General features: G+C 39.6%; 1 protein-coding gene and 1 pseudogene across 1 annotated transcript in view; one reads left to right on the plus strand and one right to left on the minus strand.

The window, feature by feature from the left end:
- The window catches only part of LOC112304812 (phospholipid-transporting ATPase ABCA3-like), a 328,364-nt gene that overhangs the window by 243,181 nt on the left and 63,288 nt on the right, over positions 1-21,895 (plus strand). Inside the window, exons 24-25 of the mRNA XM_053925911.1 lie at positions 1,762-1,926; positions 19,824-20,011. Of these exons, the coding sequence (XP_053781886.1) occupies positions 1,762-1,926; positions 19,824-20,011 (353 nt within the window). The remainder of the gene's footprint in view (positions 1-1,761; positions 1,927-19,823; positions 20,012-21,895) is intronic.
- LOC112304814 (nucleophosmin-like) lies at positions 17,506-18,328 on the minus strand (annotated as a pseudogene).

The raw sequence follows: 21,895 nt of genomic DNA on the forward strand, positions 1-21,895 counted from the left end.
GCCTGACACAAAAGGAAACAACATGTGGACCATGCACAGGTTTTTATTCTTTTGCACTTCTCTCCAAGAAGTGGTATTATGCCCTGTGAGGAAGACTTGAGCCCCTGTATAGTAGGCTAAAAGCCAAGCAGGAGTTATGCATTCATGCCCATTTCCTGAATCGATGTTATTGTCAATCACTTTTATACTAGCTATAGATTCTACCAGTGTTCTGCCATATTACAATCTTGTGCCACATAATGTTTTGGTCAACAACAGACCACATATATAACAGTGGCCCACAAGATTATAATCAAGCTTAATATGCTGTAAGAAATGGAAGGATATGTGGCTTAGGAAAAAAAATTTTTCTCTGATGAGACAATATCTGTCGGTCTTAGCAATAGATTTCCTCTCACTCACAGCACCTCAATTTTGAGTGCACAAATGATATTATAATCAGCCACTGACTTTTTGCAGCACAGAGGAGCCTTTTCGCCCAATGCTACATATTCAGAGGGTGCTGCAAGCCTCCCAGATCTAGCATGATGGTCTTCAGAGAACATTATTATAAATTCTTTGTTGAGGACATAACATTTTGTACAAGGACACATGTCCACAAGAACTACCTCAACAAGTATTAAGTGACACTGCCACTTTTGTAAAAGCTTTCTGTGGTAGTGTGGAGCCAGTCTGTCCCTCTACTTTGGAAATATTTTCAGGTTGCAATCTAGAGTATATATAAGTTTTATTTCTTCGATTAATTCAATGCCAGAGAGAACCCTTTATGCCAGATAGAACAATGGAACCAAAAACAAATTTCCAAAGTCAAAATATTGAATCCTTAGTTCTCTACCCTCTCCATGTTAAATCCCTCTTTATGACTACCACAAAATTCCTTAATCTGATCACTGCTCCAACATGCAAGAGTCAAAACTACATTGCTATTAGAATCCCAGTTTCTCTCTTTCCATCTTTATTTCATATGCTTACTGATCAGGCTCCCTTTCACTCCCTTCTAACTATTACTATTATTATGACCTATGCCAGTCAGTTCCTTCTCAATATTTCCAATCAATTCAGCCTACAACTTATTCATAGAGCAGCATTGACAGCTTTCATGTTTTATATCTGAACATTTTGAAAGGAAGCAGGGAGAGAACTTGTGGGACAGTGTTTATTAAATCTTCAGTAGTGTATAGTATTGTCCCAGGTCTTCACATTTATTCACCACTCACTCACTGACTCACCCAGAGCAACTTCAAGCCCTGCAAGCTTCCTCTATGGTAAGTGCCCTTCTCTTGATCTCTGCAATTGACAAATCTATGCTAAAAGCTGTCAAGGTAAAGAAGCTTAGTTACTTAATAATGAGTGTGTTCTCAAGGATCATCAGCTAGATTGGTAATTCTCTGATGAATGGTTAATCATCCTGGGGAAGTTTGTTATTGTGAGAGGTTCATTACTTTATTATAATTGAAGCTAATCATCCTTTATTTTTTTGTTGTCATTTTAATTAATGTTTGAATACAGTTGTCTCCATTTTCCCACCACCACTTTCCACAACCCCATCCACCCCCATCTCCCACCCTCAATCCTACCCCCTTTGGTTTTGTCCATGGGTCCTTTATTACATGTTCTTTGATGACCCTTTCCCTTCTTTTAATTTCAAATTAAATTAATTGGGATAACATTGGTTAATAAGGTTATATAGGTTTCAAGTGTACATTTCTATTCTATACCATCTCTATATTGTATTGTGTCTTCACCACCAAAAAATCACAGGCAATGAAATTCCTGACTCCACCAAAACCTTCATAGATAATGTGTTAATGATGCTTCCCAGTTACAACTTTGCAATGAGTATCAGCAAATTCTTTGAGGACTATGAAGTAAAAAAAATGTGTGCCCAAGGATTTCAAAACATCTATGTGAACTGCAGTAAAAAATGTGAGTATCTGGGGCTTCTCAGGTTCTTAACTAGACTTCCACATTTAAGCTTAGATTGTGGAAGATAAGAGAAGCCTGTCATTCCTCCAATGGAGGGCCTTGCGATTTTGAGTGCTTGTCTGTACCAAAGTTATTTTCACAGGTGTGGGGGGGGGGGAATGAACCTTCAAAACAAAAAACAAGATAAATGCCATAAAGTCACCACCAGACTTAGAATGAATTACTAGTAGTCACTCACCTACTATTTGAAAATACCTTACATATATGTTATTTTTTTATTCAGTATTTCATTTATTTTTTTTCAATTTTTAAACTATTTTATTGTTGTTCAGTTATAGTTGTCTGCATTTATATATGTTATTTTGAATCTTCATAATACCCTTCAAGCTAGCTATTACATTTTCCATATTTAGAGTGATTTCATATATTAGACTGATTGTAAAAATGGATAAGCCTATTTAATGTGTGTGTGTAATTTGTTGTAGAATCAAATAAATTATATGCAGTGACAGAAAGAGAAATGTAATTTTATTTCACTAAATCACTGCAGGATAAAATGTAATTATTAGGGTTAAATAAATTATATATTCTTAAAGTTCTTTTTCTATTGTTATTCAATTACAGTTGTCCCCATTTCCCTCCATTACTCTCCCCTGGCCTACCCACCCCCACCTCCCACATTCAATCCTCTTCCCCTTGTCTTTCTCCATGGGTCCTTTATACATATTCCTTGATGACCCTTCCCCTTCTTTCTCCCATTATCTCCTTCCCCCTCCCCTCTGGTTACTGTCAGTTTGTTCTTATTTCCATGTCTCTGGTTCCATTTTGCTTGCTTGTTTGCTTCGTTAATTAGGTTCCACTTATAGGTGAGATCATATGGTATTTATCTTTCACTGCCTGGCTTATTTAACTTAAATTAAAAATGTTACAGTAAGCTATGGTTAATTTACTATTAAATAAATGAAGTGTTCTTTATAAATTTAGCATACTAGTGTACAATATGTATAAAGTTTAAAATAGTGTACAGTAATATGCTAGGCCTTCACATTCACTCATTGCTTGCTCCCTGACTCACCTGAAGCAACTTCTGGTACTCCAATCTCCATTTAGTACAAGGACCCTGAAGAGGTGTATCATTATGTTACAGTTACATACAGTATTCGTAGTTACATGCTGTACTAGTTTGTAGTCTAGAAGCAATAAGCTCTACCATGTAGTATTGGTATGTAGCAGGGTACACCATCTAGGTATGTGCAATCTGTGATGTTCACACAATGACAAAATTGCCTAATGACACATTTCTCACAACTTATACATTCCTGTCATTAAGCAATGCTTGACTGGACAAGGAATATAGACAATAATATTGCATTGTAATGATGTCATGTGATAAATATTTTTTAATTTTTTTGTAATTGCATTTTTATTTTTAAGTATTTTTATTGATTATGCTATTACAGTTTTCCCAATATTCCCCCTTTATCACCCCTCCACCCAGCCACACCAACCCTCCAGCATTGCACCCCCCCATTAGTTCATGTACATGGGTTGTACATAATTCTTTGAGTTCTCTGTTTCCTATACCATTTTTTATCTCTCCCCGTCTATTTTATTCCTACTAATTATGCTTCTTCTTCCCTGTACCTTTTGCTCCCTATTCCTCCCTTCCTCCTCCCCACTGAAATCCCTCCATGTAGTGTACATTTATCTGATTCTGTTCCTGTTCTGGTTGTTTCCTTAGTTTTTGTTTTCATTGTTTTCTTTTCTTTTCGGTTCAATTGTTGACAGTTGTGAGTTTGTTGTCATTTTACTGTTCATAGTTTTTTACCTTTTTTCTTAGATAAGTCCCTTTAACATTTCATATAATAATGGCTTGGTGATGATGAACTCCTTTAACTTGACCATATCTGAGGAGCACTTTATCTGCCCTTCCATTCTAAATGAAAGCTTTGCAGAATAGAGTAATCTTGGATGTAGGTCCTTCCCTTTCATGACTTCAAATATTTCTTTCCGGCCCCTTCTTGCCAGCAAAGTTTCTTTTGAGAAATCAGCTGATATTTCTGCTGATTTCTGAAAAAGAAATTTGCAATAGTCACTCCTTTGTAGGTAACTCTCTCCTTTCCTCTTGATGCTTTTAGGATTCTCTCTTTACCTTTAATCTTGGGTAACTTAATTATGATGTGGCTTGGTGTGTTCCTCTGTGGGTCCAACTTCTTTGGGACTCTCTGGGCTTCCTGGACTTCCTGGAAGACTATTGCCTTCACCAGATTGGGGAGGTTTCCCTTCATTATTTGTTCAAATAAGTTTTCAATTCCTTTCTCCTTCTGGCACCCCTATGATTTGGATATTGGAACATTTCAGGTTGTCCCAGAGGTTTGTAAGCCTCTCTTCACTTTTTTAAATTCTTATTTCTTCATTCTGTTCTGGTTGGATGTTTATTTTTCCCTTTTGTTCCAAATCGTTGCTTTGAGTCCTGGTTCCCTTCCTGTCTCTGTTGGTTCCCTGAGTATTTTGCTTTATTTCATTTTGGGTATCTTTCATTTGTGTTTTCATTTTTTGACCAAGCTCAATCAGATGTGTGAGCATATTGATTACCAGGGCTTTAAATTCTCCATCAGATAGGTTGGCTATCTCCTCATTGCTTATTTCTCTTCCTTGAGGTTTTGCTCTGTTCTTTCATTTGGACCATATTTCTTTGTCTTGGTGAACCTGCTAAGTTTAAGGGAGCAGGGCCTTATGTATTCACCAGGGCAGGGCAACACTCCTTGCTGTGCTGCAGCACTGCTTGTTGGGGAGGAGCCAGAGAGGTAACATTGCAGCTTTCCTGCCAGTCTCTAGCACACTTTCCACCAGCCTCTCTTGGGAGACTGGGAGTTTCTCCCACCCTGGCAACAGCCATAGTCCACAGTCAACTCTGAGTCTCAGTTTCCCCTTAAGTCCACCCCTGCCTTGCAGCCTGCTGCCTCCCCACAGCCAACCCCACCCTACCAGTCTGGCCCCTTGCCTCGGTTTTCCTGAGCTGGCCAGCATGGTCCGCTGCCTTATTGGTCTGGTTGTTCTGGTTGATTTTTTCTTTAGTTCCTTGGTTGTCAGAGTTCCATGCAGTTTGATTATCTGGCACTTCTGGTTGTTTATTGATTTTAGATTTGTTGTTATCCTCCTTTTGGTTGTGTGAGAAAGTGAAGGGTTTCTACCTATGCCTCCATCTTGGGTGGAACTCCCATACATTTTTAATTTGGGGGGATAACTCTATACAGTTTTACAGAGTGGCTGCACCAGTCTCCATTCCCACCAACAGTGTAAGGAGGGTTCAGGTTTTTTATAACATTTTTTTCATTGTTGTTCAAATACAGTTGTCTTCATTTTCACCCCACCATGGCCCCCTGCCCCACCCATCCCCACCTCCCACCCTCAAACCTACCCCTTTCATTTGTGTCCATGTGTCCTTTATACGTGTTCCTTGATGGACCTTTCCCTATTATTCCTCTCCCTCTTCATCTCTGGTACCTGTCAGTTTGTTCTTTATTTCAATGTCTCTGGTGCTATTTTGCTTGCTCATTTGTTTTGTTGATTATGTTCCACTTATAGGTGAGATCATACTGTATTTGTCTTCTACCACCTGCTTATTTCACTTAGCATAATGATCTCCAGCTCCATCTGTGCTGTCACAAAGGATAGGAGCTCCTTCTTTCTTTCTGCTGCATAGTATTCCATTGTGTAAATGTAACATAGGTTTTTTCTATCCACTCATTTACCGGTGGGCACTTAGGATGCTTCCAGCAAAGAAAATATAACCCAAAATATTGAAATAAAGAACAAACTCACAGTAATCAGAAGGGAGGAGGGAGAGGAATAATGGTGGGAAATAGGGGAAGGTCCATCAAGGGACATGTGTAAAGGACACATAGACAAAACCAAAGCAGGTAGGTTTGAGGGTTGGAGGTGGGGGTATGAGGGGGTGGAGACCAAGGTGGGGTGAAAATGGAAACAACTGTACTTGAACAACAATAAAAAAATAATAATAAAAATAAGTAAATAAGTGCTGTTTATTTCATATGGATATTTTTGTCTCCCCATCATTTCCATTTGTCTGACCACCATAACTACTATGTCCTATCATAATATTCCATACATACCTAAAACCAAACAAAAGGTGGATATCCACCTTTAAAAACTAAACAGAATCTACGGCCATACCACCCTGAATGCACCTGATCTCATCTAAAATCTAAACAGGACTTCTGGCCAAGATGGAGGCATAGGTAGAAACCCTTCACTTCCTTGCACAACCAAAAGGAGGATAACAACCAATTTAAAAACAATAAACAACCAGAAGTGCCAGAAAATCAAACTGCATGGAAGTCCAACAATGGAGCAATTAAGGAAACATTCAACCAGACTGGTAGGAAGGAGTCGGGCAGCCAGGCAGGCAGAGGAGACCCACAGCAAGGAGGTGGCTGAGTGCGCAGGGCTGGCTAAAAGGACCCGCAGTTAGGCAGTGGACTGCACCAGTGAGGTAGGGCTGGCTGAACGGGAAACTAAGACTCGAAACTAGCTGTAAACTACAGCAGGAGTTGTCACAGTGGGAGAAAATCCCATTCTCACATGAGAGTTCAGTGGAAAGTGGAGCTAGAGCTGAGCAAGCTAGCTTCATTGTTCCCTCTCTGACCCCTTCCCCACAGACACAGACACAACACAGTACAGAGGGTTTCCCAGCCCTGGTGAATACCTAAGGTTCCGCCCCCTAACAACATAACAGGTGCACCAAGACAAAGAAATATGGCCCGAATGAAAGAACAGATCAAAGCTCTAGAGAAAGAGTTAAGCGATGAGGAGATAGCCAACCTATCTGATGCAGAGTTCAAAAGCCTGGTAATCAAAATGCTTACAGAACTGATGGAGCTTGGTCACAAAATGAAGAAACAAATGAAGGCTACCGAAGTGGAATAAAACAAAATATTTAGGAACCAACAGTAACAGGAAGGAAACCAGGACTCAAATCAACAATTTGGAACAAAAGGAAGAAATAAACATCCAACTGGAACAGAATGAAGAAACAAGAATTCAAAAAAAAATTACAAGAGGTATAGGAACCTCTGGGACAGTTTTAAACGTTCCAATATCTGAATCATAGGGGTGCCAGAACAAGAGCAAGAAGTTGAAAACTTACTTGAACAAATAATGAAAGAAAACTTCTACAATCTGGTGAAGGCAATAGACTTCCAGGAAGTCCAGGAAGCTCAGGAAGCCCAGAGAGTCCCAAAGGAGTTGGACCCAAAGAGGAACACAGTAAGGAACACCATCATTAAGTTATCCAAGATTAAAGATAAAGAGAGAGTCTTAAAAGCATCAAGAGGAAAGGAGAGAGTTACCTACAAAGAAGTGCCCATAAAACTATCAGCTGATTTCTCAAAGAAACCTTACAGGCAAGAAGAGACTGGAAAGAAGTATTCAAAGTCATGAAGGGCAAGGACTTACACCCAAGAAAGGCAAGGACTCTATCCAGCAAAACTATCATTTAGAATGGAAGGGCAGATGAAGTGCTCCCCAGATAAGGTCAAGTTAAAGGAGTTCGTCATCACCAAGCTATTATTATATGAGATGTTAAAGGATCTTATCTAAGAAATAGAAGAAGACCAAGAACTATGAACATTAGGGATTTAGAAAGATGGCGGCGAGATAGGTGGGAGCAGGGTCCACTTCCCCCTGCACACAGGTGAAACACCTAGCCGATCTACTGAGGAATAAAGTGAACAGCCAACAGTACCCCAGTGTTTTTGAAGATAGGAGACCCAAAAATATAGAGGACACTGAAAAAACAGACGGTAAGGGGACTGCTTCAAGACAAAAAGGTCCCTGGGACCAGTGCAGGGACGAAGGCAACTTGCATCCCCAAGCCCCCCTCCACAGGGCCTGCCACAAGACTACTGGGAGAGAGCCGACCTAACGGCTCCCTCCCCTGCGGAACAGGGCTCGAGCACAGAGAAAGACCTGGTTGCTTGAGGTCAAGGGAGGGGAGTAAGGACGAAGTGTGGTAAACACACTGAAGACCAAAGACCTTGGGCAGCAGCTGGGGAGAATTGAGAGTTGGGCGGTGTTGGGCCCTGACGCAGACAGTCCCTGGTCAAGCAGGAGAGGTGGGCTGTGCGAGAGGACAGGCCCTTCCTAGTATGGAGCAGCATGATTGAGCAGGAGGATTTTCCCCAAAAGAAAAAGACCCTTGGAGGCATTTGAGGGGACTCTCCTGCAGCAGCAGCTCCAGTCTCTTCTCCACCAGACTGCCTGGCGCTCCTACGGGGCTGTGGAGGATATGGAGCCCAAATCCTAAGCACCTGGGGGACAGTGCACACCAGAGACCACAGGCAGCGACCAGGGAGCATGCAACTCAGAGAGACGTGAGAACAAAGGCACAGGGGAGAGTGCGAATCAAGGAAGGCCCCATGCGCGCACACCCATGGCCTGGAAGACGGTGAATGCCTGAACTTGTGGGTCCAGGGGCCACTGGAGATCTGAACCAGAGGCTGCTCAAGTGCTACTCCGGACGGAGAAGAGCTGGACTAGGCTGCCTGAGTTGACTACAGCCAAAAAAGAGCAGCAAAACTGCTTTGGCCAGCAGGCTTGTTTTTTTGTTTTGTTTTGTTTTTTAAGTAATTCTCTATTATTTTTTTTCTTTCTTTTAACTCCTTCTTCCTCTCTTTCCTGCTTTCTTGTTCTATTGCTTCTTTCTCTCCCTTTGTATTTCTTCTTCCTTCCATCTTTCTTTTTTTAAAATTGCTACAAGTGAGACAATAAAACCTGGAACTCTGAAAATACCAAATTTGGACCCAAAGAGGGGGCGTCCCAACAGCTGAGACAGTGAAACAAATTTCACTTTGTTACTCCCGAGAACTTGCAAGATATTGTATAATTGTACTATCATTTTTTTCATTACCTTTACATCACTCATTTTATTAATATTTTTGCATCTCTCTTCTTTCTGTTTAGTCTTCTTCACTTGACTTGTTAATTTACATTGTTTGACTGGTTTCCCCTTGTTCTCTCTTTCACAGTGTATTGTTAATTAACTGTCTCTCACTTCACTTGGGTTCCATTAGCACACTACTCTAGGACCTATACTCCCTATTCTAGTTATTCAGATCACATAGATTCTGTCATATGATTGTTGCTCCATTACTATTGTAAATAATAGCTGTTCCATACATGTGTAAATACTACACAGAACTTCTCTCAGATCTCATCCCACTTCACTGTTTCCTGAACTTTATTCCTGGTGTGGTTAACTCTATTCTTTCACACATTACACCTATTTTCTACACTTTACTCTCACTTTACCTCATAATCTGACCACCCACAAGCTCACAGCTTTCTAGATCCAACTCACAGTCCTTCCTCCCCACAACAAGAATCTTATCTTCTTTCCACCCTTTCCAAAAAATGGTTATTTGGGTGAAATATCATGGTTAACACTATATATATCCAAAGGATCTCCTATCTCTTCTCTAAGGGCTGGTACTTTAAATATCATATAATACACTCCTTCTCTCTTAAACCATTTTGCCTTCCCCCTACAACCTACCAGAAAAAAGAGTAGGTACAAGCCGTGAACACCGGGATACCTCCTGGAACAAGAAACCCACCAACAAAGGCAACACCAACAGCTAAGAACAGAAGGTGAAGGAGGGAGTGGAAGTCACACTAACTCAACCCAGGACCTATCTGGAAATACAATTAAATAGTGAAGAAATTACTAAGAACAAACAACTAAACAAGAGCAAGAGAAAAGCCTCAACACCTTGTACACATGGAACAAGCACCAACACAAACTGCCTACACTTACACAACAGAAAGCAAGAGGTGGGGGACAGACTGACCCTCAGATAACCAGCTGGTGGGAAAGACCCACCAAAGAAAGACCCAAAAAGAACCAAAAACCAAAGACATACCCAGAGCCAACATAAACCACAGCTCAAGATAAGTAAAATAGGAAGATCAAGGAGACTGTACCACTGAATCTCACAGGTATTCTACCACAGAAGTTCACACCATAAATCCAAGGAGACAGAACAGAGCAACTTAAGAAGCAGAGGCTAACAGGAAGGGTCTCAAAAATAATGGGAAGGCAAAGAAACAATCCTCAAATGAAAGGAAAGGAGGAAGTCTCAGAAACAATGCTAAATGAAAAAGAGGCAAGTCAACTATCAGATATTGAGTTCAAAGCATTGGTTATAAGGAAGCTTAATGAGCTCACAGAGAATTACCAAAAACTACAGGGAAACTACAATCAACCAACTGCAAACTATATCATCATGAAAAAGGAAATAGAAACTATCAACAAGGGCCAAGAAGAGATAAAGAATACAATTTCTGAAATGAAGAACACAGGAAAAGGAATCAAAAGCAGGCTCAGTGAAGCAGAGGATAGGATCAGCAAACTGAACAAGGTAGAAAAAAACACCGAGAATTGGCAAGAAAAGGAAAAGAGGCTCAGAAAGAATGAAGAGGGGTTAAGGGAAATACAGGACAACATGAAATGAAATAATATCCATATAATAGGGATACCAGAAGGAGAAGAAGAAGAGCGAGGGATAGAAAATCTGTTTGAAAAAGTAATGATGGAAAACTTCCCTATCTGATGAAAGAAAAAGTCACAAAAATCCAAAAATCACAGAGAATCCTAATCAAGAGGAACCCAAAGAGGCCCACTTAAAGACACGTCATAATTAAAATGGCAAAATTCCAAGGCAAAGAAAGAATCTCAAAGGCAGCAAGGGAGAGACAGGAAAAAACATAAAAAGGAGTCCCAATAAGGTTAGCAACTGACTTCTCAATGGAAATGCTCCAAGCCAGGAGAGAATGGCAAAAAATATTCCAAGTAATGAGAACCAGAGGCCTGCAACCAAGGCTACTTTACCCAGCAAGGCTCTCGATCAAGATAGAAGGCCAAATAAGGAGCTTCCCAGACAAAAGAAGTCTAAAAGAATACAGCTCCACCAAACCAGCTCTGCAAGAGATGCTAAAGGGACTGCTTTAAGGAAAGGAAGGAAAAGAGAAAGACAGAGGAACACAGGTAGGAAATAATGGCAATGAATAACTACCTATCGATAATAACCTTAAATGTAAATGGATTAAATGCTCCAATCAAAAGACATAGAACAGCTGAATGGATAAGAAAACATGACCCACACATATGCTGCCTACAAGAAACCCATCTCAGGACAAAAGACTTACACAGACTGAAAGTGAAGGGCTGGAAACAAATTTTCCAAGCAAACGGACAGGAAAAAAAAGCAGGGGTAGCAATACTCATATCAGACAAAATAGACTTCCAAAGAAGGGCCATAAAGAGAGACCCAGAAGGTCACTTCATAATACTCAAAGGAAGAATCACCAAGACACAAACATTGTAAATATATATGCTCCCAACATAGGAGCACCCAAATAAATAAAAAAATCTTGGAGGACTTCAGCAATGATATTGACAGCAACACAATTATAGTAGGGAATTTTAACACCCCACTGTCAAAGATGGACAGATCTGCCAAACAAAATATCAACAAAGATATTGTGGCATTCAACAACTCCCTAGATAAAATGGACTTAACTGATATATATAGAGCCTTTCGTACCAAAGAAACAAAATACACATTTTCTTCACATGCACAAGGAACATTTTCTTTTTTTTTAATTTTTAAATAGATTTATTGACTATGCTATTACAGTTGTCCCATTCCCCCCCCTCACTCCACTCCATCCTGCCCACACCCGCCCTCCCACATTCCCCCCTATAGTTCATGTCCATGGGTCATAGTTATAAGTTCTTTGGCTTCTACATTTCCTACACTATTCTTACCCTCCCCCTATCTATTTTCCACCTATCATCTATGCTACTTATTCTCTGTACCTTTCCCCCCACTCTCTTCCTCCCACTCCCCTGTTGATAAACCTCCATGTGATCTCCATTTCTGTGGTTCTGTTCCTGATCTAGTTGTTGGCTTAGTTTGCTTTTCTTTTTGTTTTAGGTGTGGTTGTTAATAACTGTGAGTTTGTTGTCATTTTTACTGTTCATATTTTTTATCTTCTTTTTCTTAGGTAAGTCCCTTTAACATTTCATATAATAAGGGCTTGGTGATGATGAACTCCTTTAACTTGACCTTATCTGAGGAGCACTTTATCTGCCCTTCCATTCTAAATGATAGCTTGGCTAGATAGAGCAATCTTGGATGTAGGCCCTTACCTTTCATGACTTGGAATAGTTCTTTCCAGCCCCTTCTTGCCTGTAAGGTCTCTTTTGAGAAATCAGCTGACAGTCTTATGGGCACTCCTTTGTAGGTAACTGTGTCCTTTTCCCTTGCTGCTTCTAAGATTCTCTCCTTCTCTTTAATCTTAGGTAATGTAATTATGATGTGCCTTGGTGTGTTCCTCCTTGGGTCCAGCTTCTTTGGGACTCTCTGAGCTTCCTGGACTTCCTGGAAGTCTATTTCCTTTGCCAGACTGGGGAAGTTCTCCTTCATTATTTGTTCAAATAAGTTTTCAATTTTTTGTTCTTCCTCTTCTTCTGACACCCCTATAATTCGGATGTTGGAACGTTTAAAGATCTCCTGGAGGTTCCTAAGCCTCTCCTCATTTTTCTGAATTCTTGTTTCTTCATTCTTTTCTGGTTGGATGTTTCTTTCTTCCTTCTGGTCCACACCATTGATCTGAGTCCCAGTTTCCTTGGCCTCACTATTGGTTCCCTGTACATTTTCCTTTGTTTCTCTTAGCATAGGCTTCTTTTTTTCATCTAGTTTTTGAATAAATTCAACCAATTCTGTGAGCGTCTTAATAACCAGTGTTTTGAACTGTGCATCTGATAGGGTGGCTATCTCTTCCTCATTTAGTTGTATTTTTTCTGGAGCTTTGAAGTGTTCTGTCATTTGGGCCATTTTTTTTTTTTGTCTTGGCATGTCTGTTACTTTAGGGGGCGGAGCCTTAGGTGTTCACCAGAGCGGGGTAACGCTGGTCGCTGCGCTGTGATGCTGTACATGGGAGAGGGGCCGAGAGGGAGCAATGGCGCCCACTCCACTCTCCACCAGACTTCGCCACTCCCTCTGCTACCCACAATCAAACTGGGCCCCTCTGGTGCTGGTTCCCGAGTGGGTGGGCTTGTACACACCTAGGCCCCTGTGGGTCTCTCCAACAACCTCTCCTGTGAGGCTGGGAGCCTCTCCTGCTGCCGCCACAACCCCCACGGGGGCTTTCAATGATAGGTTTGAGGATTTATTTCCCCGCGCTGGAGCCCTGGGTTACGTCGTGGTCGGCTTCACTCTCCGCCGTTTTTCCGGTTTCTCTGTGCACAAATGTAGGGCCACAGGGTGTGCTAGTGGTCAGACTGCCTGCCCCATTCTTCCCACACTCCACCAGTCTCAGTCCCGCCACGGCCACGCGAGTCTTCTCCACGGCGGTGCCCATCTCTTCCCCTCTTACCAGTCTGGATGAATGTTTATTTTTTATTTCCTTGGTTTCGGACTTCTTTGCGGTTCGATTTTCCATCAGTTCTGGTTGTGTGAGGAGGCGCAATGTGTCTACCTACGTCGCCATCTTGGTTCAACATTTTCAAAGACAGACCACATGATAGGACACAAAAGACGCCTCAACAAGTTCAAGAAAATTGAAATTATACCAAGATTTTTCTGTGACCAAAAGGGACTGAAACTAGAAACAAACCTCAAAGAAAAGACCCCAAAACACTCAAAAACATGCAGATTGAATACCATGCTATTAAACAATGAATGAGTGAAGAATGAGGTTAGGGAATAAATAAAAAAGTATCTGGAAACACATGAAAATGAACTCACAACAATCCAAACCCTATGGGACACAGCAAAGGCAGTCCTGAGAAGGATGTTCATAGTGATACAGGCCTACCTAAAAAGAATAGAAACATCTCAAATAAACACCCTAACCGTACACCTACAAGAACTCAAGAAACAACAAAAAAGACAACCCAGAGAAAGTGCAAGGAAGGAAATAACCACGATCAGAGCAAAATTAAATGACATAGAGTCTAAAAGCACAATTGTAGGGATCAGTGAATCCAGGAGCGGGTTCTTTGAAAAGATAAACAAAATGGACAAGCCCTTAAGCGGGCTCATCAAGAAAAAAAGAGAGAGGACCCAAATAAACAATCAGAATTGAAAGAGGACAGACTATAACTGATACCACAGAAATACAAAGGATTGTGAGAAATTACTACAAAGAACTATATGCCAAGAAATGTGAAAATCTAGATGAAATGGATAAATTTCTAGAAAAATATAACCTTCCAAAACTCAGTGAAGTAGAAGTAGAAAGCCTGAACAGACCAATAACACCTGATGAAATTGAAACAGTAATCAAAAAGCTTCTGACACACAACAGCCCTAGACCAGACAGTTTCACAGGAGAATTCTACAGAGCATTTAAGGGAGAGCTAATCCAGACCCTCCACAGGTTATTTTTAAAAATTCAAGAAGTTGGAAGACTCCCAAACTCATTTTATGAAGCCAACATAATCCCAATCCTAAAGCCAGATAAAGACATAACAAGGAAAGAAAACTTCAGGACAATATCACTGATGAACATATTTTTAGCATAAAATCCTCAACAAAATATTGGCAAACCACATCCAGTGACACATTAAAAAGATCATACATCATGATCAAGTGGGATTCATCCCAGGGATGCAAGGATGGTACAATATTCGCAAATCAATAAACATAATACATCACATCAATAACTGCAAAGACAAAAATCACATGATCATATCAATAGATGCGGAAAAAGCATTTGATAAGGTACAGCACCCATTTCTGATAAAAACCCTCAGCAAAGTGGGAATAGAGGGAGCACTACTCAACATAATAAAGACCATATATGAGAGACCTACAGTCAACATCATACTCAATGGACAAAAACTTAGTTTTCCCACTAAGATCAGAAAGAAGACAAGGATGCCCTCTCTCACCACTCCTATTCAACATAGTATTAGAAGTCATAGCCACATGAATCAGACAAGAAAAAGAAATAAAAAGCATCCAAATTGGAAATGAGGAAATGAAACTGTAATTGTTTGCAGATGACATGATTGTGTACATGGAAAATCCTATAGACTCCACCAAAAAACGACTTGACCTGATAAATGAATTTGGCAAAACAGGTGGATACAAAGTCAATACTCAGAAATCAAAGGCATTCCTGTATACCAACAATGAAATAGCAGAAACAGAAATCAGGAAAAATATCCCAATTGGCATAGCAACAAGAAAAATAAAGTACCTAGGAGTAAACCTAACCAAGGAGGTAAAAGACCTGTTCTCAGAAGACTACACAACACTGAAGAAAGAAATTAAGGAAGACACAAACAAATGGAAGCATGTACCATGCTCATGGATTGGAAGAATTAACATCATCAAAATGGCCATACTACCCAAAGCAATTTATAGATTCAATGCAATACCTATTAAAGTACCAGTGACATATTCCACCGATAGAGAACAAACATTTCAGAAATTTCTATGGAACAGTAAATGACTCCAAATAGCTCCAGCAATTTTGAGAAAGAAGAACAAAGCAGGAGGGATCACAATACCTGACATGAAACTGTATTACAAGGCCACTGTGATCAAAACAGCCTGGTACTGGCATAAAAACAGGCACATAGACCAATGGAACAGAAGAGAGAACCCAGAAATAAACCCAAGTCTTTACGGTCAATTAATATTTGACAAAGGAGACAGGAGCATAAAATGAAGCAAAAATAGCTTCTTCAACAAATGGTGTTGGTAGATCTGGACAACTATATGCAAAAAAATGAAACTCGATCACCAACGTACACGATACACAACAATAAATTCAAGGTGGGTAAAACACTTAAATATAAGTCATAACACCATAAAAGTCCTATAGGAAAACATTGGCAGGAAAATCTCAGACATTCCACGCAGCAACATCCTCACAGACATGTCCCCTAAAGCAAGGAACATGAAGGAAAGAATAAACAAATGGGACCTCATCAAAAGAAAAAGCTTCTGCATGGCTAAAGAAAACAGCACCAAATTACAAAGAGAACCAACAGTATAGGAAAACATATTTGCCAATGATACCTCAGACAAGGGCCTGATCTCCAAAATATATAAAGAACTCACACGACTCCACTCCAGGAAGACAAACAACCCAATTAAAAAGTGGGCAAAGGACTTGAACAGACAATTCTCCAAGGAAGACATACAGAGGGCCCAGAAACATATGAAAAGATGCTCAGCATCACTAGCCATCATAGAGATGCAAATTAAAACCACTATGTGGAGAGGATGTGGAGAAAAGGGAACCCTAGTGCACTGCTGGTGGGAATGCAGACTGGTGAGGCCACTGTGGAAAACAGTAGTTTCCTTAGAAAACTAAAAATGGAAGTGCCCTTTGACCCAGCAATTCCGCTGCTGGGATTATACCCTAAGAACCCTGAAACACCAATCCAAAAGAACCTGTGCACCCCAATGTTCATAGTAGCACAATTTACAATAGCCAAGTACTGGAAGCAACCTAAGTGCCCATCAGCAAATGAGTGGATCCAAAAACTATGGTACATTTACACAATGGAATTCTACGCAGCGGAGAGAAAGAAGGAAGTCATACACTTTGCAATGTCATGGATGGAACTGGAGAGCATTATGCTAAGTGAAATAAGCCAGGCAGTGAGGGACAAATACCATATGATCTTACCTTTGACTGGAACCTAATCAACAAAATAAAAAAGCAAACAAGATATAACCAGAGACTTTGAAGTTAAGAGCCATCTAATAGTAACCAGATGGGAGTGGGGAGGGGTCAGTGGGTAGAGGGGTTTTCAGGAAATACTGTAAAGGACACATGGACAAATCAAGGGGGAGGGTGGAGACGGGGGAGGGAGGTGGGTTTGTCTGGGGTGTGGTGGGGCAAGGGGAGAAAATCCAGACAACTGTAATTGAACAGCAATAAAAAAAAACTATGAACATTAAAATGACAGCAAACTCACAACTATCAACAACTTAACCTTAAAAAAATAAAATGAAAAACAAAGAAAACAAAAACTAAGCAAACAACTAGAACAGAACAGAATCAGAGAAATGGATATCACATTTGGGTGTTCAGTGGGGAGGCGGAGGGAAAGAATGGGGGGAAGGTACAGGGAATAACAAGCATAATTGGTAGGCATAAAATAGACAGGGAGAGGTTAAGAATGGTATAGGAAACAGAGAAATCAAAGAACTTATATGTACATCCTATGGACATGAATGAGGTGGGTGGGGATTGCAAAAGGGTTGGGAATGCAGGGCAGAGGAGGGATAAAGGGGGAAAATTGGGAAAACTGTAATGGCATAATCAATAAAATATTTTTAAAATAAATAGAAATAAAAACTAAACAGGCATTTGGACAACATATTATTGGCAATGGGACCTGGACAAGATTTATCAGACATGGAAGGGACAGTTCTCACTCTGCATTATAAAAAGCACAGCCAGATATCAACTGTTACACAAATGAAATAAGATGGAAAATTTTAACAAACTGTTTAAACTATTTTCTTAAAGAGAATTCCTCCACTGCCAGAGATCTTGAATAACCTTCTGGTCAGTCATACAGGGAAATTCTTCATATAATTAATGAACTTGGCTTTCACTTTGGGAAGTGTACCACTTTTTCTGTGCCTGTTTGCACTTTTGCTCTAATATCTTCTACAGAATTAGGTACTTTTGGTGTTTTAGATTTTTCCTATTTTTTGAATGATTCTTGACCTTTTGATCTTGGTGTTGATGGTTTTGAGTCTTTTCCATTCTGGTTTTATTTTTGTGCACTTTGGGATGGAGTATCTCATATAGATTTCTTTACTGGAGCTTTTTCTTCAGCTTTTTCATCCTCAGAATCATCATCATTTTCTTCATCAGCAGCAAGTTTTACCTTTTTCTAAGGAATCTTGCTACTACTTTCAGGGGGAGAATGCTTCCCAGACATGCTTAGGAGTTTCACACCCTCCTCGTCATCATCTTCCTCCACAGCTACTAAGTGCTGTCTACTAATATGCACAGGCCCTGAACCACACTTCAACTGTCATACCATAGATGATTTTATTTCAAAGCCACCAAGGGAAACTATTGGCTGTACAGACATTTTCAGAGTTTCCAGTGTTACTTTAATTGGCTTGCCTGCATAATTCATTGCCTCTACTTCAACAATGTACAATACATCCTTTGCACCAGCCTGTAAAATGACCATTCATAAAGATAATTGGTACTCATTTTCATCATTATCCACTTTAAAGTGATCGTCTTTGTCAGCTTTGAGTTCACAACCAAAAATATAGTTCTGGGCCCTCAGAGGGCTTATATCCATGTCCATCAAATCTTCCATGGGTTGGTAGCACGCACTTAGATGGGAGAGAAGGTGGACAAAGGTAAACAACTTTTGTTCCATAGAACAGACATGCAGGATGGAATCACACCAGGGAAAATAGTGTGATAAATATTGCTACATCAGCAATCATTCCAATATACAAATGTATCCAAATAACACACTTATAGTTTAAACTTACCCAATGTTACATGTCAAGTGTATTCACTAAAAAACGAGATATCACTTTATGTACACTTGGATGCTAAAATAAAATATGGAAAGTATTAAAGGTTTGGTGAGCATATGGAGAAATTTTTACCCTCATATATTGCCAGTGGGAATATAAATTGTTGTATCTGCTGTGGAAAAGTTTAGTGGTTCCTCAAAAAGCTAAACATAGAATAGGTAAGCAACTCCATTCCTGCGTATATATCCAAAAAATGAAAACAAGCATTTAAACAAGAACTTTAAGGATATTACACATGGACTATAATAATGGTTAGATATGCCATAAATACCTTTATCTTGTTTGCTTTATTTAATTACTAAGCATTCTGCTCAAAGTCCCAAACTTTGAAATTCATTGAGTATGCAGTAAGGTGGTTTACTGAAACTGTTAAAAAGTAGAGAAAAATTATTGACAGGAGAACTTTTTTTTTTTAGTGAAAGTTTTTATTTCTTTTTTTTAATTTTTTATTGTTATTCAGTTACAGTTGTATGCCTTTTCTACCCATCCTTCCACCCCACCCCAGGTGAACCCACCCCCCCAACCTCTGCCCTCCCCCTTGATTTTCTCCATGTGCCCTTTATAGTAGTTCCTGTAATCCCCTCTCCTCACTGTCCCCTCCCCACTCCCCCCTGACCATTGTTAGATTGTCCTTAACTTCAATGTCTCTGATTATATTTTGTTTCCTTTTTTCTTCTATTGCTTATGTTCCAGTTAAAGGTGAGATCATATGGTATTTGTCCCTCACCTCCTGGCTTATTTCACTTAGCATAATGCTCTCCAGTTTCATCCATGCTGTTGCAAAGGGTATAAGCTCCTTCTTTCTCTCTGCTGCGTAGAATTCCATTGTGTAAATATACCATAGTTTTTGGATCCACTCGTTTGCTGATGGGCACTTAGGTTGCTTCCAGCACTTGGCTATTGTAAATTGTGCTGCTATGAACATTGGGGTGCACAGGTTCTTTTGGATTGGTGTTTCAGTGTTCTTAGGGTATAATCCCAGCAGCGGAATTGCTGGGTCAAAGGGCAGTTCCATTTTTAGTTTTCTGAGGAAATTCCATATTGTTTTCCACAGTGGCCGACAGGAGAACTTTTAAAATATTTATAAATATCAGGTAATATCAAATGAGAGTGACAAAATATTATAACAATTAATTATTATCCATATTCCATGCTTCTCTAAATTTAACTTAAAATGTGTGTTGAATCTGTATTTCTTAACTTTTAGGGTCATCTTAAACTTTGCATCAGTTTTTAAAGTAAAACTATTTCTTTTATTATTCTCAGTTATTGAGAGCAGTGTCTATAGTTTTGGAGAACATGGGATTGCAAAGTTTTTGATTTCATTGGCTGCCACAGGCTTATTTTACCTCCTGTTGCTTTTTTGTCTGGAGACTACATCTTGGAGATTGAAAAACTTTGTCTTTCAGAAAATTTTATCTAACATGTACAATATATTTATGAAAGGCAAGAAGGTGAGTAACTAATGAAGACTTTTTTAAAAAAAATTATTGTTATTCGATTATAGTTGTCTGCATTTTCCCCCATTACCCTCCCCGGCCCTACCCACCACCTACTTCCCATTTTCATACCTTTGCCACACCATTGTCTTTGTCCATGGATCTTTATACATGTTCCTTGACCTTTCCCCATCTTTCCCCCATTATCTCCCTCCTACATTCCCTCTGGTTGCTGTCAGTTTGCTCTTTATTTCAATAGGTCTCTGGTCCTATTTTGCTCACTCATTTGTTTTGTTGATTAGGTTCCACTTTTAGATGAGATCATATGGTATTTCTCTTTCACCACTTGGATTACTTCACTTAGCATGATGCTCTCCAGTTGCATCCATGCTATTGTTGCAAAGGGTAGGAGATCCTTCTTTCTTTCCACTGAGTAGTATTCCATTGTGTAAATGTACCACAGTTTTTTCATTCATTTACTGATGGGCAGTTAGGTTGTGTCCAACAATTGGTTGTTGTAAATTGTGCTGATATGAACATTGGGGTGCAGAGGTTCTTTTGAATTAGTGTTTCAGGATTTTTAGGATATAATCCCAGTGGTGAAATTGCAGGGTCAAAAGGCAGTTCCATTTTTAGTTTTTTAAGGAAATTCCATACTGTTTTCCACAGTGGCTGCACCAGTCTGCATTCCCACTAACAGGGTAACAGGGGTCCCTTTCCTCCACAACCATGCCAACACTTGTTTGTTGATTTGTTTATTATGGCCACTCTGACCAGTGTGAAGTGGTATCTCATTGTGGCTTTAATTTGCATTTCTCTGATGGCTAATGATGCTGAGCATCCTTTCATATGTCTCTGTGCCCTAGACTTTTGATACAACTCAGAGAAATCTCAATGTTAGGCCAGAAAGTATGAGTTTACAGATTTCTGCCTCTATTATTTGTTAAAGAAAGTATCATTTAATTATACCAAGATCTGTCTGGTACTGATTTGAATTATAAGTCTTTCATCATAGTTAGTAATTTAGATTCTAACCTTTGAATCCTCTGCCAACAAGGAAATAATCCCTTTGTGATGGATTGACTATTATAGAAAACACTGCCTTGTGCATGAACCATCTTTGAGATGCATTTGTTTTCAATTTTGTAATTTACCTAAAACCATGTGGGACATCATACCCCTACCAGTCAGATTACTAATTATCACTCTACATAGTTCTTATAATTTCACATAGTTTCAGAGTTTGCCAAGAATTTTAAAAATTACTTTAGTGTTCCATTTGCTCAGTATATTGGCACTTCTCTTGAGGCAGAAAACCACTATATCTGTCTCTTTGTACCTTCGCTTTATTCATCCCAAATCTGTTTCTGGGTACTGCTTCAGGGCGGCTCTTGAGATCTTGGCCATAAATTTCTGTGAGTCTGCGTATCTCTAACATTTCATAAGGGAAGTTACCTTGAGACTATAATGGCCTCCACTACCACTTGGAGTTCTGATTAGAATGATTAGCATTCAATTCGTATTTCAGTTGCCTGTTATGTGTTGCTAATTAATGTCTAGAACTATATAACAAATCAAAAGTCCCATCCTTCTTACTTTTATACCAAAGTCCATACAGATCTTATTACCCTAATCTAAAGATGCCTAGTCCAATGCATAGCTTCAAAAAGACATTTAAGTTTTGAGCACCATGGAAAAGAAAGGACTTTTTTCTGGTGCCTAGAATCAAACTTGAGGATGTTGCCTTGAGACTTTTTTGTGCCCTGACTTTCTTAGGCTGGGACAAGAGCCCAAGAGCTATGTCACACTTCTTCAGGTATGAAAAAAAGAACTATTATGAGGGAATTTTCATGATAAAATTAAAAGGACATTTGGCTTCTAAATTCTTCCTTTTTTGTT

This window comes from Desmodus rotundus, chromosome 1 (assembly GCF_022682495.2).
Source record: "Desmodus rotundus isolate HL8 chromosome 1, HLdesRot8A.1, whole genome shotgun sequence".
Classification (NCBI taxonomy): Eukaryota; Metazoa; Chordata; class Mammalia; order Chiroptera; family Phyllostomidae; genus Desmodus; species Desmodus rotundus.